The 13,957-nt window shown below is 42.8% G+C and overlaps 1 protein-coding gene across 1 annotated transcript; it reads right to left on the bottom strand.

Annotated features, from left to right (window-relative positions):
* Positions 1-1,124: 1,124 nt before the first annotated feature.
* On the bottom strand, positions 1,125-4,052 carry LOC143342355 (nischarin). Its single transcript, XM_076766134.1, has 3 exons — positions 3,638-4,052; positions 2,987-3,299; positions 1,125-2,894 (listed from the first exon to the last, which is right to left on the bottom strand). The coding sequence occupies exons 1-3, from the start codon at positions 3,763-3,765 to the stop codon at positions 1,929-1,931; spliced, it is 1,407 nt and encodes a 468-aa protein (XP_076622249.1). The 5' UTR covers positions 3,766-4,052; the 3' UTR covers positions 1,125-1,928.
* Between the last annotated feature and the right edge of the window lie 9,905 nt (positions 4,053-13,957).

The raw sequence follows: 13,957 nt of genomic DNA, 5'->3' as shown, positions 1-13,957 counted from the left end.
GTGACTGTATCTCGCGTTCTTGGCACTAGAAGACTATCCATCAACTTCCAATCATACAAGTTCTCAATTACGTAGCCTGCAATTCCTTCAAACATGTAGATTTATGATCTAACGTTGAATGTCTTGAAGCGAAGCTAGTGCCAATAAATTGGCCATTTTCGAGGCTATTCTGGATAATGTTAATTCTACTATCATCGCCTAGCACGATGTTCCTCAAATTACGGTTTGATGATCCAAACAGGGGCATATCACAAGAAAATAGATTATTCCATTAGCTTTGTTAAAGTTTAAATAAGGGAACACTACTTTATATAGTTTATGGTAAGAGGAAGTGACGTTGATATTTTTTCGCCACGACAGTTTTCCAGGTTTAAAAATGTCCCACACATTTGTTTATTTTATCACAGTTTATTGATTTATGATTGTTTATTAACAAAATATTCTATCATTTTATATACACATATAGTTGGTTGGTGTGAAATCATTGTAAAATTGATACACCGAACGTGATTACATTATTCGAAATAAATTTCGTACAACAACGCTTTAAAGATTTATACAATAAACAACAGATAATAATAATCGGCATCCGAGCGATTACAACGAATAAAAATGTATTTAAATCGCGTTCACTCGCAACATTTTATTGCATCGTTAAGAAACCTACGATTCGCACGTATTTATTTAATTAAATCGTACGCGATACGCATTTGTAAATGCACGGTAATAAGTTTCGTTTAAAACAGCATCCTTTGAAAGAGTCGTTCTCAAAGTAAAACGTACACAGATGCTGCGAGCACTTTGTGTAACGTGAAATTTTGAGTAAATATTTCGATTGAAAATTACGAATATAATTAACGGTATTGCATCGAAATTTGAGAATCCTTGCAATTACACGACCAAGAATAGGCTGCCCTAAAATTATAAATAAATATATTCAACCGATCCGATTACTCGACTTTACAATTATTTTGAGTATAAAAAATATATGACGGTAACGTGTAATATACGATTTAAAAGTAATTATGTACACAGAAAAATCTTACAAATTTGTTCGTTTTATACAAATAGGTGGCACGTTATCCTCAAACAGAGAGAATGACAATTTTCGTAACTACCCTGAATGTACTAAATTGTTTTAATACCCGGATTCAACTACATAAATACAATGGACAAATCTAGATCTTAAACTACTCGCTTACTCTTTTGGTATACGTTATACTGATTGAATATCATTCTGTCAAAAGATGGTCAAAAGTATGGACGCGTTTAATCGACAATAAATACAATATAAAAAAGATCATAGGCGAGAGTCACACCAATTAACGCCGATTTAAATAGGAAATTCAATTTTACGCACGAAGGAACCTATTCGCGTACATTTGCTTCGTTTGTGTGTATTGTTTCGGACGAAATGTTACTTCGAGACCAACTTTTTCCATTTTTATACAGATTTTGTCTTTTGTCAGAAGCAGAATGTGGGAACACAAGTCAGGGCACTTAACACAAGCCGCCTAAGTAATTTATTTAATTTCGATGCTAAACAAATATGCTAAAAATTTCTTACTATATCGAATTCTGTCATAAAAAGTTGGTGATTCCGTTAAAAAAATATCGATCGTTATATTTTTTTTACTACTTCCACCTACAAAAAAGATTTATTGCAAGTGTGTTTGTCTATCTATAAAATGGCTATTCAGGTGACCTGTCTTTACGTGTCTCGCACTGTCTCGCGCAACTGGGAAAAGCAATATCTCTAATGTATAGTTTCGTAACTCCGCGATCCTTTATCGACTATTCGTAAAATCTACGATACGTTTAAAAAGGTTCTCTTGTCGGAACAAACTTCGAGTTGACTATAAAAATTAATATCAAAGTGTTCTTTGCGCGAAAAGTCTGCAGTTTCGGAACTAGACTTTGCACGTATTCTATATACTCGGAATTTCCGCGGAGAATAATGGCGCATCCGATGCGGTAAACGTGGGCGATTTACCTTCCCGCGCGATTCGAAGTGCTTGATGAACAGAAACGGTGTCCAGTTCTTTTTGGTTAGGTTTTTCGTTGTCCAGACAAATGTCGGCCGCCCTTTTACCGAACGGTTCTAACACTTTCACTCTGTAATCGACGATCGTCGACACAGGATTACCGGTTAATCTGAGATTCTCCAGACAGGGTAAGTGCCCTATGTTCTTAACCTCTTCGATCTTTTCGATACGATTGCAACTCATGTCCAGGCCCTCCAACGAATACAGTTTCGAGAAACTCGACAACGAAGTTAGCTTATTTTGCGATAAATCGATATAGACAATGTAACCGAGTTTCGTGTGTAAATCGTCAGGCAGAGTTGTGAAGTTGTTCGACGCCAAGTACAATTGAGACAGTCTCGGTAATAAAGTGATATTCGATATTTCCGAAAGGAGATTGTTATTCAATTTGAGACACTCTATGTGCGGCAATAATCTGACCGCCACGTCTATAGTTTCTATTCGGTTGTCGCTAAGATCCAAATGAGTAACCTTCAACCAAACGTGAGAATCGCTGGCGTTGTCGATCATTTTGTGAACTTCCTCGCACATTGCCAGTTCGACGATATTTCTCAGTTTCGTGTTGTTTACCGTCAAATGTTTCACCGTGTCGCGAAGTGTGCCCATGTGATAGATTTTATCCACCGGATATTGTACGATAGTTAAATCTTCTACGTTCTTGAAACTCGATAATTCGATCGCGAGCGTCGACGAGTAAATGTTGCTCGTCTTATAAGGCTCTAAGCTGCCTTCGATCGTGAGACCGGTTAAATGCGAAGTGAAATCTAAAACGTGGCTGAAGTCGTATTTTCGATCGACGACTTCTAACGGCGGACAAGGATGCTTTAACCTTTCGCTAATCGCGTACAACTGAAAGAAAGAACATCGTCGTTAGAGGAATGAGAATACAGAAAACATGTCCGAAAAGACAGATGCTAAGAAGCTTTAAGAATTATAATTACCTGCACTGGATTAAATGTGTAACTCTTGGACTTCTGTAACAAACAACTACCTTCTGTAAAAAATTCTAAAGCCAGACTCTGCAATAGGAAAAATATGTCATATATGTGCAAATCCAAAAACACTGCCAATTCCCTAGGCATCGCTTTTTTCAAGTAGTTGTAGACGGCGTTCAGATAGACCTCTAAGCTTTGTCTCCTTTTTTCTACGAAAGCTTCACACTTGTTACCGATAAGCTTCTTTGGTGGCAATATATCCTTCTCAACACAGTGTTCAAGGACAAGCTTATCATGAAGTTCCACAAAATCATTGTATCTGTAACAGATGAAAAGGAAAACAGAGTTAAGACAAGTAAGTTAAACTTTTTCCATAAAGTTACAATGTGGAAGGTTGTACAGATTAATAGATGCACCGGTTAAACCATTTCCTCGATGGAAAAGCAAGCGTTACAATTTAATGAATATCAGATGCATAGTTATTTCAACCAAAAGTCTTCTTGTGGAAGCAATTATGTTAATGTGAATTATGTAATTTTTAATATCATGTTAAGGAAACAACTAAAAATGTTGAAAAGTGACGTTTGACAGCTTTGGTGAAAAAGCAGTGTCAAAACTGCGAACTACGGTCACGGTACGCGAGCTTTAAACGCTCACCTGTGCTTCACAGTCCATTTGATAGAAGCAATCCTAACCTCGATGCAATAATAAGTGACACCGTCAACGGTGTCGGCCGAAGATATTTTTATATGGACATTTTCCTGATTTAACGAAAGACACGCCATTCTCTCGGAGTCCGCTTTCAGTGATACGACTCGATACGTGGCAAGAGTTGTCACTGTTGTCGAATGGGCCGAGAGGTTATCCTGGATCGTGATGAGAGCTGTCAATACCGGCTGTTTCACATCAGAGAGAGAGACAACTGTTATCCGTGCAGTGCATTATACTCTGCTGATGATTCTACCGCGGCGATTTTTCAACTGGTCTTCTTCTCGGGGTATAACGCAAATTCACGGTGCAAACGTACATCTTTGACAGTGATTCGTATTATAAAGCATATACCGTGCTTCCACCTTTCGACCGACCCGAGATACACGCTCAGCAATTTGTTTTTTTTTTATGCAAATGCTATCAAATTAACACTTTCGGTGTTGCGTGAGTCGCGTATGTTCCACTTCGGACATTCCGTTTTGATATTTTCATCATTAAATGTAATGCTTGATAACTAAATAACACGTAGAATTTAATCGAGCCGTTTTCAGGTCGAAGCGATTAAGTCCGCTTCTTCGATTGTAACTAATAATTGAATCGTGATCGAATGTGTCACCTGATGCATCGAAATTACCGCGTTGTAGATCACCAGACATCCCTGGAAAAGATGTATGTAAATATAATCTGTATTTGAACAAAATTTATGGCAACACTTTCGTCGCCACTAATTCATAACATAGCAAATTAATTATTATTCCCCTCTCATGTGTGTTGTGATTAATAGTGGCATTGACAATTAATCAAAGTCCCGATAAAGCGAGATTGGAGGTTGGGACAAATGTTTGCTATACTGTTCTGTTCCTCCTCGATTCGCATTTACAGTCGTCAATAAAAGTATGGACGTGCCTGAAACTGTAAAAAATTTAGTCCATTCTATGCCAAATCTTTATTTACTCATACATGTGCCAATCTTTGTCTCTTACTAATGTAATTAGCTAAACTGTAATTTGAACAATATTGTAACATTGTAGGTTCAGTAATTGTTTATAAGCAATTATATAATCAAAAGCTAGGCGTGCCGATACTTTTGTCCACGACTGTATCCACATCAGTGTACCTAACCACAATGGATGTATGCTTTCCGACCATAAATATGGCTAATTTATTCGTATTTTACGTGTAAAATAAGGTAGCAGTAGCCGACGTTTCTGATATCGATCCATTAACTGAAAAATCGTTCGTTTTTGCCCGTATAATTTGCACAGTCCTGTTCTACAACTGGTTTGCAAATTCAGATTCAGCGTATGCTTATTCACGCGGGTTGTTAATTCATAATTAGATTCATACAGATTCGTAGATTTAAAGGATCGCCCTGTTTCTTCATAGTGGCAGGTCGTGCCACTATCAAATGGATGAACGCGCCCATTCACGGCGTTCTCATTGGCGACAACCTGTTGCTGCAATGGCGTAATCAGAATTTCGCCGACGTGACTACAATCTGGTCGAGGACAGAATCGATCCCCCTCCTCCAACGATAAAAATAGCCTGCATCTGCACGTGTAATGATAATGGCATACGTCGAGTAAAAGAAATATTCCTACACTTACTCTTTTTGTAACAACATTGTACGATTGAACAGTGCATTAGCGATATTTGTTTTCGTTAACAGTCTCTTGCGCGTACAGATAACGTGTAAAATAATTACTTTTAATATCGCATTACACGCGATACGTAGATAATACAAATTGTGCGAAGGAACTTCATTGGGAGTAGACTATGGGCGCGTTTACGCCACTGGAAATCAGTGGATGCTGCAACGGGAGCAAAGATGCTGGTTTCACTACCTATTTACGACTTATATTTAAGTTATGGTTTGAAAGTCATTCGATAATACACGTTTCCCTGGGTTCGTCGTGTCTTTGTTACGAAACGTCGATTCTTGATTAAAGTATTGCATAATTTCCGATACTCTCGGTCAATTTGCCCACGTTCACATTCTTCAAATTGCATACACAGTCATAAACTCAAAAACTAGGGTCGATAGCAGTGGGGATTGGACCCATTATCGAGTAGGTGCATATTAGTCTTCCTAGATGTACTCTATTATACTCGATCCCTTTCCAGTTTAAGTAATTTCAATACTTTTCGAAGCTTGGTAGTTTAGCATATATCTCAGAGATTGTTAAGAGCCTTTTCCCTTGTTATTATATAAGTTCTGAGCTTCGAATCCTACTAGAAACGAATAGAATCTTCGTAGTCTTAATAACTTGGAGCCATTTCAAAGCTGACAATGAGATTCGGAGCATCTGTTCGCTACCGGAGCATCGAATTGCTCGAGAATCGTGGGAAAGGTATCGGGCCCTTCGCTAGGTAGAATATCGACGCGTTTACGCCACTGCAAATCGGTGGATGCTGCGTCAGGAGCAATGGCGGCACTGGCTTACCTGGCCAGTACCTATCCTCCCTCCCCTCCTGTTCGTACCGTGGTCACGTTCCTCAGGGCAACCCGACGAACCTGTTGCCCGTTCTCATCCAGTGTCGTGTCGCTTTCACGGCGGTCGTGCGCGGTTCATCGCGGCTGTTACGCTTCGAAAACCGACCGCTCCAAGGAATTCGTCTAGGAAATTTCGGTGAATCCGGTTCGCCGTCGCGCAGCGCCGCGGTCAAACGGTTCTCTTTTCGCGCGAGACGGTTTTCCTTCGCGCGATCAGCCTCCGCGATTTCACTTCGCGCCATGAACCGACTCTCCGTGGCCATGTACGTTGATTTGTGAGCGCCGCGAGTGAGATTATCTGGGAGTTACATCCTCGTTCGACGATTTGTAATCGGTACGTTTGGTAGTTTTGCTTCTGCGACGGCGACCGCGTTTCGACGAATTTCTTTCCGTCGATCGCGATCAGTGAATTCGAGGCTGTTTCTATGGAAACGTCGGATATCGTGCCTGTGATTTCAACCGCGATACGCCCGTCGTCGAGAAAGATAATCCCGTTTTCGAATAGCGTCCCTCTTTACCTGACGCCCGGATACCAGTTACGACTCGCTGTCACTGCGATCTCTGTAAATGCTTGCCAGTCTTTGTGCGATAGCTCGCGCTCGACCAACGTTAGCATCCGTGTACTCCACGCTTTCTTTTCGCAGTTGAAGTTTCTGCTCTCGATAATATCGATATACCTGTTTTTATTTCTCGAATGACCACCGTGTATGCTTAATTAAAGGCAAACACCTCGCGGCGGGCTTCGGCGGTCGCGTTTACGTGACGCGATCGGTATTTCCGTGGGAAACGATTTCTCTCGAGCGACGAACGCAAATCGATCTCTTTGAATTCGGACGGTGCTTTATAACCTGTCGGACGCAGTAGCTACATTTCATATTTCGCTTTGCCCCGCGATATTTTATTACCGTCAACGAAAAGCCAATAAAAATGCGCTCGTATTTTCGATTCTGAGAATCTCTCGCCTTTCGTTCGCTGATCACGCTACGATACGATATTTTCGCGATTAGGTGCTCTTCGTTCGTCGACCAAGCCGAGTGACGTACACTTTCACAGGGGATTCGTACAGCTGAGAAACATTTGTGAAACTCGTATCGTCGGGAAAGTGACATCGTGATTTCTTCGTGTTCGATTTGTGTCGCGATGCGGTCAATGGAGATTTTGATGCGGACGCGTCTTAAATGATAGATCGGTGATCAAACGTGGCGTTCAAGCGGAACGCGTCCCGTGGAATTTGTGAGTTTCTTACCGAAAGTAAGAAAGGTAGTCCATTTATGTGCGCGGAGCAAGTGAAGTGAGATAAAATTTGTGAATCACACCGATCGTTTCTGGGACGTCCATTGTTGTGCGTCTCGTCCTACGTGCGACGATATCGAACCACGGTGAGTTTCCATATAGCGTAGTTCGTTGTTAGTGGGCATGGCAGAACGATAGAAAAGTCTGTAAAAGTCAATGCCTTGTTTGGTAGGAAAGATAGGCTAAGGAATACAAAGTTTTCTTTCGTCGTTCGTGAATAAACGGACACCTTGAGTTAGCAACTGCGTAAGCGTAGAGTAAACAGTCGCGTTGTTTATTTGGCCGTCCCCGTTCCTCGGAACGAGTAAAACGCAGAAAAACGCGAAGCTGGTCGAACGTGCTGCGATCAAAGGGAGAAACAACGCGTGACAAAATGTCGAGATATTTAGCAAAGCGTGCGACAGCCTCGTGACTCATAACCTCGAGAGAACCGCTCGGGCAGGTAGGCATTTCAATGGTGGGCGGACTCTCGAATTCTTGTCGTGTCGTTAGCACTCGGTCGTGCCGAGAGAATGATCGTTCGATCGTCGATTAAATAAAGAAATAAACTTCTTTCTGCTACGTTCATTGTACCACTACTGCAAAAGGTATTTTCAGTAAATTTTATGCTATTAAACGTTAACGTAACCGTCGACTCCGGGTCCCTTTGGACCCACGCAAAGTATTCCAGTCTATAATAGATTTTTTCCCATTTCCTTCGTCCATCATATTCTGTTCATTTCGTTGAGTGGTTACGATTATGGACGAAAGCGTTTTCCAATTTATTTTAATTAACTCAGGATATCGAGGAAGCTTCTTAGAAATTATATTTGTATGATTTCAATCTTTTAACACTCGAAGACAAAGAGTATACAGGGTGTTCTAGAGGCCAAAATAAGACGAAAATCAAGGATACTAATTTGTTGATTGAGGCTTCGTTAAAAAGTTAGAGAAACATTTCCGGCTACGCAGCATATTTTCGGTAAAGAATTTTTTTCTCGAAAGTGGTTAGGATTTCGGGGGTATGTCTATTCACCAAAAATGATTGCAATTGACCCCTGCAACTGAAAATAATTTTTTCAGAACGATTTGATATTTTTTAACTTTTTAACGAAGCCTCAATCAAGAAATTGATATTCTTGATTTTCGTCTCATTGTGCCCTCTAGAATCTCCCATTAAAATTTTTCTCAGGGGTGGCTGAACACCCTGTATAGTGTCTGGCCATTGGGAAAAATAGGGTTAACCGTGTGGAGCGTTCGGGGCGGTTGTAACGAACACGGTGCTGTAGATCGGCGATGGTGAAACTAATCCGTGGACTTTTTGTCGCAGGTCCGAGTTTCCGATTACGTATGTATATACGCGTAAAGTGGCGGGAGCGGATAACGAAGAGGACGAGAACGGAGGATGCCGGCTGCCGGGAGGCGGACCGACGTAGCAGAAGCTGAGACCGCAGCCAAAGGTGAGTGTCCGCTCTCTTCTCCGAGGAATGTTGCGTCTCTTCTCGCGTTCTTACCGAAGAATAGAGTTTATCGCTTTTGCACGAACCTCCAGCGACCGATTCGTGCGATCTTAGCTCTGAATTTTTACTTATTTACGCGACTCACAGTTTCGTCGAATCCTTTCGACCACCAACTCCGCAGACTTTTTTAATATCGTACGCAATATACCGAATTACGCCATCTTTCTATGCATTCTCGCGCAAAATATGATTTTCTTCTGAAAAGTTTATCGTCCGGTGCAACGCGTAGGCTTTTCTAATATTTTCGTAGAATATTCTCGGAGCAATTTCCTTCCCGGATAGTGGCTGGGATCGACGACACGCGCGAACGCTCGCAATATCTTCGCTAAGTGCCCGTACAGATGTCCTTTACTGCATTTATTACACCGTGGCCAAGTCGAAACTCGTAAAGCACGCGGTGTCTCGCGCGGAATGCATTACCAGCGATTTTTAATACTCGTACGGTGTGACTTCCGCGTGTTTGTCGACAGTTGATTAACGAAAGCATCCGTGGCCAGGTCTTTCGTTGACGTCCATTTGAGTAACGGAGCTTTCCCGGAGGCGATAAGATTGTTACTTTGTGGATACGATAAAACCTCGATAGATTCGATCTCGATGCTTGGCACTCGACGAGTCGCTTATTAACGAGAGTCGTGTTTTCCGCTCGAGATAAAAGTAGATCGTTCCTCGAACCAGGGATTCTCAACGGGGGGCGTTCGACCCCCCCATTAAAACACGTGAAAAGTCACCGCTTCTTGTTATAGTAATTTTTACTTCGTCGAGTTTTCGTCGTAAAGAAATATTCAAGATTCTCTTTCGAGTGGCAATTTACGTTCAGAAAATTGTGTGGCTCGTTTGAAGAATCGCTTTTCTTTTCGGAGGGTTCGGTGGAATCCGCGGTTCTTCTTTTCATTCGTGTCTCATTGTTCCGCGAAACCGAGGTCGCGGTAGAGATAAACCAGGAACAGAAGTCGAGGAATAAGAATCCGTTCGCGCTGACTTTGAAGCGAATTAGCCGCGATAAAGCGCGAGGAGATCACCGCGAGAACAATGGACGTCAGTTTTTCGTTTTGGAGTGTAAGTCGCCGGACGTTTGCTCCCGCAGAATCTGTGTTCCGCGGTAGGCGATGATAAAAGTCAGCGAAAAATTCACCAGGAATGTTTTATGTATGAAACTTTGGTAATAACTTGGGTCGTAGTTTCTCTTTAAAAAAGACGGGAATTTGCATAAGTCGTTGCACGAAATTTCGCGCTTTACGACGCCCCCGTCGTCGCTGCAGCGAACCCGGTGCGAAATTGTACAAAATTAAGGGCGAACTTTCGAAAATGCTCTTCGTCGAAGTTCGCGGGAAGATTTTTTCGCGAATTTTTATTGGAACGTGAACGCAGTTTCCGTGATTTCTCCAAGGGAAATGGGGTCAGAAATCGTTACGCGAGAATGGACGATAAATGTATGCAAATTAAATATTAATAGTTCGCGGGGGCAAACACTCGCGGCAAGGAAAAAATGTCACGCGAGGAAGCGTTTACCGGGGCTTCGTTTCCCGAGTTATAACGAGTTCCTGGAAGTATTATTTATTAGATTTATGTTTGTCGCGTCGAAATAAATACACGGAGCAGGGCATGCGATCGGAGTTGGTTTCGCGAGTTCGTAAATACGATTTCGACAAATATTTTCGACGATGAAGAAAACTTTAAATAGTTATTCGATGTCGCTCGAGCTATGAAAATATTACGAACGGATCTTCCGTAGAATTAATATTTACAGAGTTATCGGTGCCGGTGTATCGAAACTGCGTGCTCCGACGCAACCTTTTCGACGGTTTATCGTACTTTGATTCGAGTGTGCGAATAATAAAAGAATAAATATAGAATAAACACGGATACCAGTTAATAAACAAAAATCAATCGCAGAATACGTAGCGCCGTGTTCCGGGGGATATCGAAAAAGAAATTCTGTACCGGGCGAACAAATAACAATAACCAGTTTTGATATTTGTGAAGCTACGCCGGTGGGGAGAAAGATCGTCGATCTTTCTATGTGTCATTACTTATACGATCTATCGATCAGTTAAACAGCGTAATTAAATCCACTTATCGGAACGAGAATTCTGGTTATCCGAGTGAAAAGTTAGAATCGGTAATCCCGTGGGCTCCTATTATACGAACTGCTTATCGTACGATGGATTCGCATAAATGGAGTTCCACTGTAATACGCCACCGAAGATAACACCGGTCGCGAAAAAGCGAACGCGTTCGAAGTTGCAGTAAAGGATTACAAAACGGTTTTTTTCGCTCGATCGAACCGTACGGGATAACGATCCGTCGCTAAACTCGATCGATCGAGATTACTTCCAATCGAACGGCTCCGGGATTTTGTCCGCGAGATCCTCGAACGGGTTTAACCGGGCAATCGCGCGAGTCGGTTTGACGCTGAGTGGCCTTATCGGTGGACGTTTGCTCTCGTGTTTGCACAAACACACGAACGCAACGCCACGCAATCGCCTTTCGCGCGGCCACGCTCGGCTTGTAACGCGTTCCGACAGACGACCATTTTTACCCGCGATTCGAATTAGAAGCGAGCTGCTCGAGGAATTCCGCGGGGAATGCGATAATGCGACCCGATACCGAGAAAAAAGGTCCACGGTTTACTCGTCTCGTATCGGGAACAATGTCATCGCTCGTCGCGTACCGCTTTCAAAGTGGAGGCGTTGGGAAACTAAATCGAGATCGACGGCATCTCGAAGGATCCAGCTGGGAGAATTAAAAGAATCAGTTAGCAATTATGTCCCAATTAACGTCTGTAGATCCAGCGCGAGCGTGCATGTGCGTTCGAATACTTTCGTCAGAGGCTGTGTATTGGTTTTTGTATGCTCGTATGACGCAACGTTTACATGCTGATTTACAACTTTCGAGCTATCTTACTTGCAGCGTGAGAAATTAAAGATAGCACAATCGTGGTATCTTTTCGCCCAGGAACGAATATACCGATGACCCGAAGATACGAGGATATTAAATCTCAACGACTCTCGTAAATTGCAATCCGACCTTACTACGTTTAATTAGTGCCGCGTCGAGAACGAAACGCGAATAAACCGCTCTAAACGGCAACGTTACAAGATCGACTACTACTATTTTTCTGCTCGAAGAAACTCTACAAGTTATTCAACCCTTTGACTGCTAAAAGCGCTCGTAACAACTCGTGCTTGCGTCAAAATCGTAGTCAAAGGGCTGTCATTATGGATTTCAAACTAAATCTTCAGGACGATAAAAATGATAATTTATATTGAAGTTTCGTGTTAGTTGCGGTAAGATTCGCGGTTACGTCGGACTGTGGGACTTTTTACCTGCGCTGAGAAAGCAGGGACGACCCACTTGCCCGAATCCGTTTGCGTTTCCACGGGTCCCTTGAAAAATTTTAGCAGTTCCCACGAGATCGCCTCGCGGTTTTGTCTAAACAACAGGAAGAACGAGACTCGAACACGCGCGATGAGATCCTTTCTTCGTTGATAGGGGCGCGCCTCGACAATGGCTCATAACGCCGTAAGACTCCGGCGAATTGAACGCGTTTGCTCGCTCGCGGCCAGACAACTCACCGTCTCGTTTCACTTTGATGTTTGTACCCGCGCCGCATTCCTCTCTTTCTCCGTTACCGGCGTGCCCATTTACACGCTTTCTTGTCGAGTTCAGCATCCGAACGCGTCCACGTGCACTTGAACCGTACCAAACAATCGACGAGTGGGCCACTTCTCAAAACGTGCCATTCTACGAAATCATTCCCATTCCATTAATTTTCCTGTTTGGGAAACTACGAACGTTCGAGATCGGTGAGTTCGTTTTTTGGGGAAATGTCAATTTCATTGTAGTAGTACGGATTCTGTGTAAGCGTAAGTAGAATGAACGTATGTATTTCGCGGAGAAAGCGAATGGAAGGAACGAACGGGTGTAGCGGACGTATCGTGGGGGAAAACACGGCCACGCAGAAAAAAATTTGATGGTGAATGCAACGCGGAATGAAACTGCGTGGTCTTTTATTCTCCGCGCGGCATGGCGTTCTTGAAACTCCGTTATAATTTCAGTCTTCCGCGTTCGCCTCGGGTGCTTTGGAAGGGAAACCGGCGAAACTTCGTTCCAATAACGGGCAACGAATTTGAAGAAAATTTAAAGATATCTGTCAATTTCGTTAGCGAGCCACGAATCCTATCCGCGATAGAAATCCATAACGGCGCGAGAAGAGAAACGGGATCGTTTGCACGTGTTTTCGACGACTCGAAAGTTGGAAAAACAAGCGTACGGAACGATGAATTCGAAGCGCACGAATTTCCATTGCCAAGTACGTTCGAGCGAAAGCTAGTAGCATCGCGCGGTCCGTAGGTTCCTTTATTCCCGATATCTCATCCCTTTTTCGCTTCTTTTTTCTTCGCCGCGTCCGTATTTCCTCTTTCGAAACGACCGCCTTTGTGATCGATAAAAGCTTCGAGGGATGCACTACATTCTTCGAGCGATAGAAATACTTTTCTGTTTCAAATCGATTCCCCGTTATTTCCAGTAGAATTTACGATCACTCGAGCATGGATTTTTTTAGGAATCTTAGGGCATTCGATCTGCATCTCTACATTTGAAAGAATGGAGGATGTGAAATGATTTCTGCGAACCATTCAACGATCCCATTCTCCTTAATCCTTCGCGCGGTCGAATGAAATAAGCTCCTGGAAGGTTCGTGTTTGGAAAAATGGAAACATCCCCGACGAAAAGGGCGTATTCGGGTGGGAACGCGGCTTTAAGTTGAAAGTTACGAGGGAGTTGGTCGAACGTTGCGTGCATAGGGTATGCGCCGACAGCAGAGCGCGGTAGACCGAGCAGCGGCGTATCGACTTCCGGTTTTCGGGACAGGCTTAAATGACGCGTGTAGAACTGGAAGGCGGAGGACGATAAAATCGAACCGGAGAGAACACCACCGACGGAAGAAAAGGAGTTCTCGGAGCACTCGGACCGATTGAT

The sequence above is a fragment of the Colletes latitarsis genome, chromosome 1, assembly GCF_051014445.1.
Source record: "Colletes latitarsis isolate SP2378_abdomen chromosome 1, iyColLati1, whole genome shotgun sequence".
NCBI lineage: Eukaryota > Metazoa > Arthropoda > Insecta > Hymenoptera > Colletidae > Colletes > Colletes latitarsis.
Note: the sequence above shows the minus strand (reverse complement) of the source record. Positions and strands in the feature narration are given on the sequence as shown.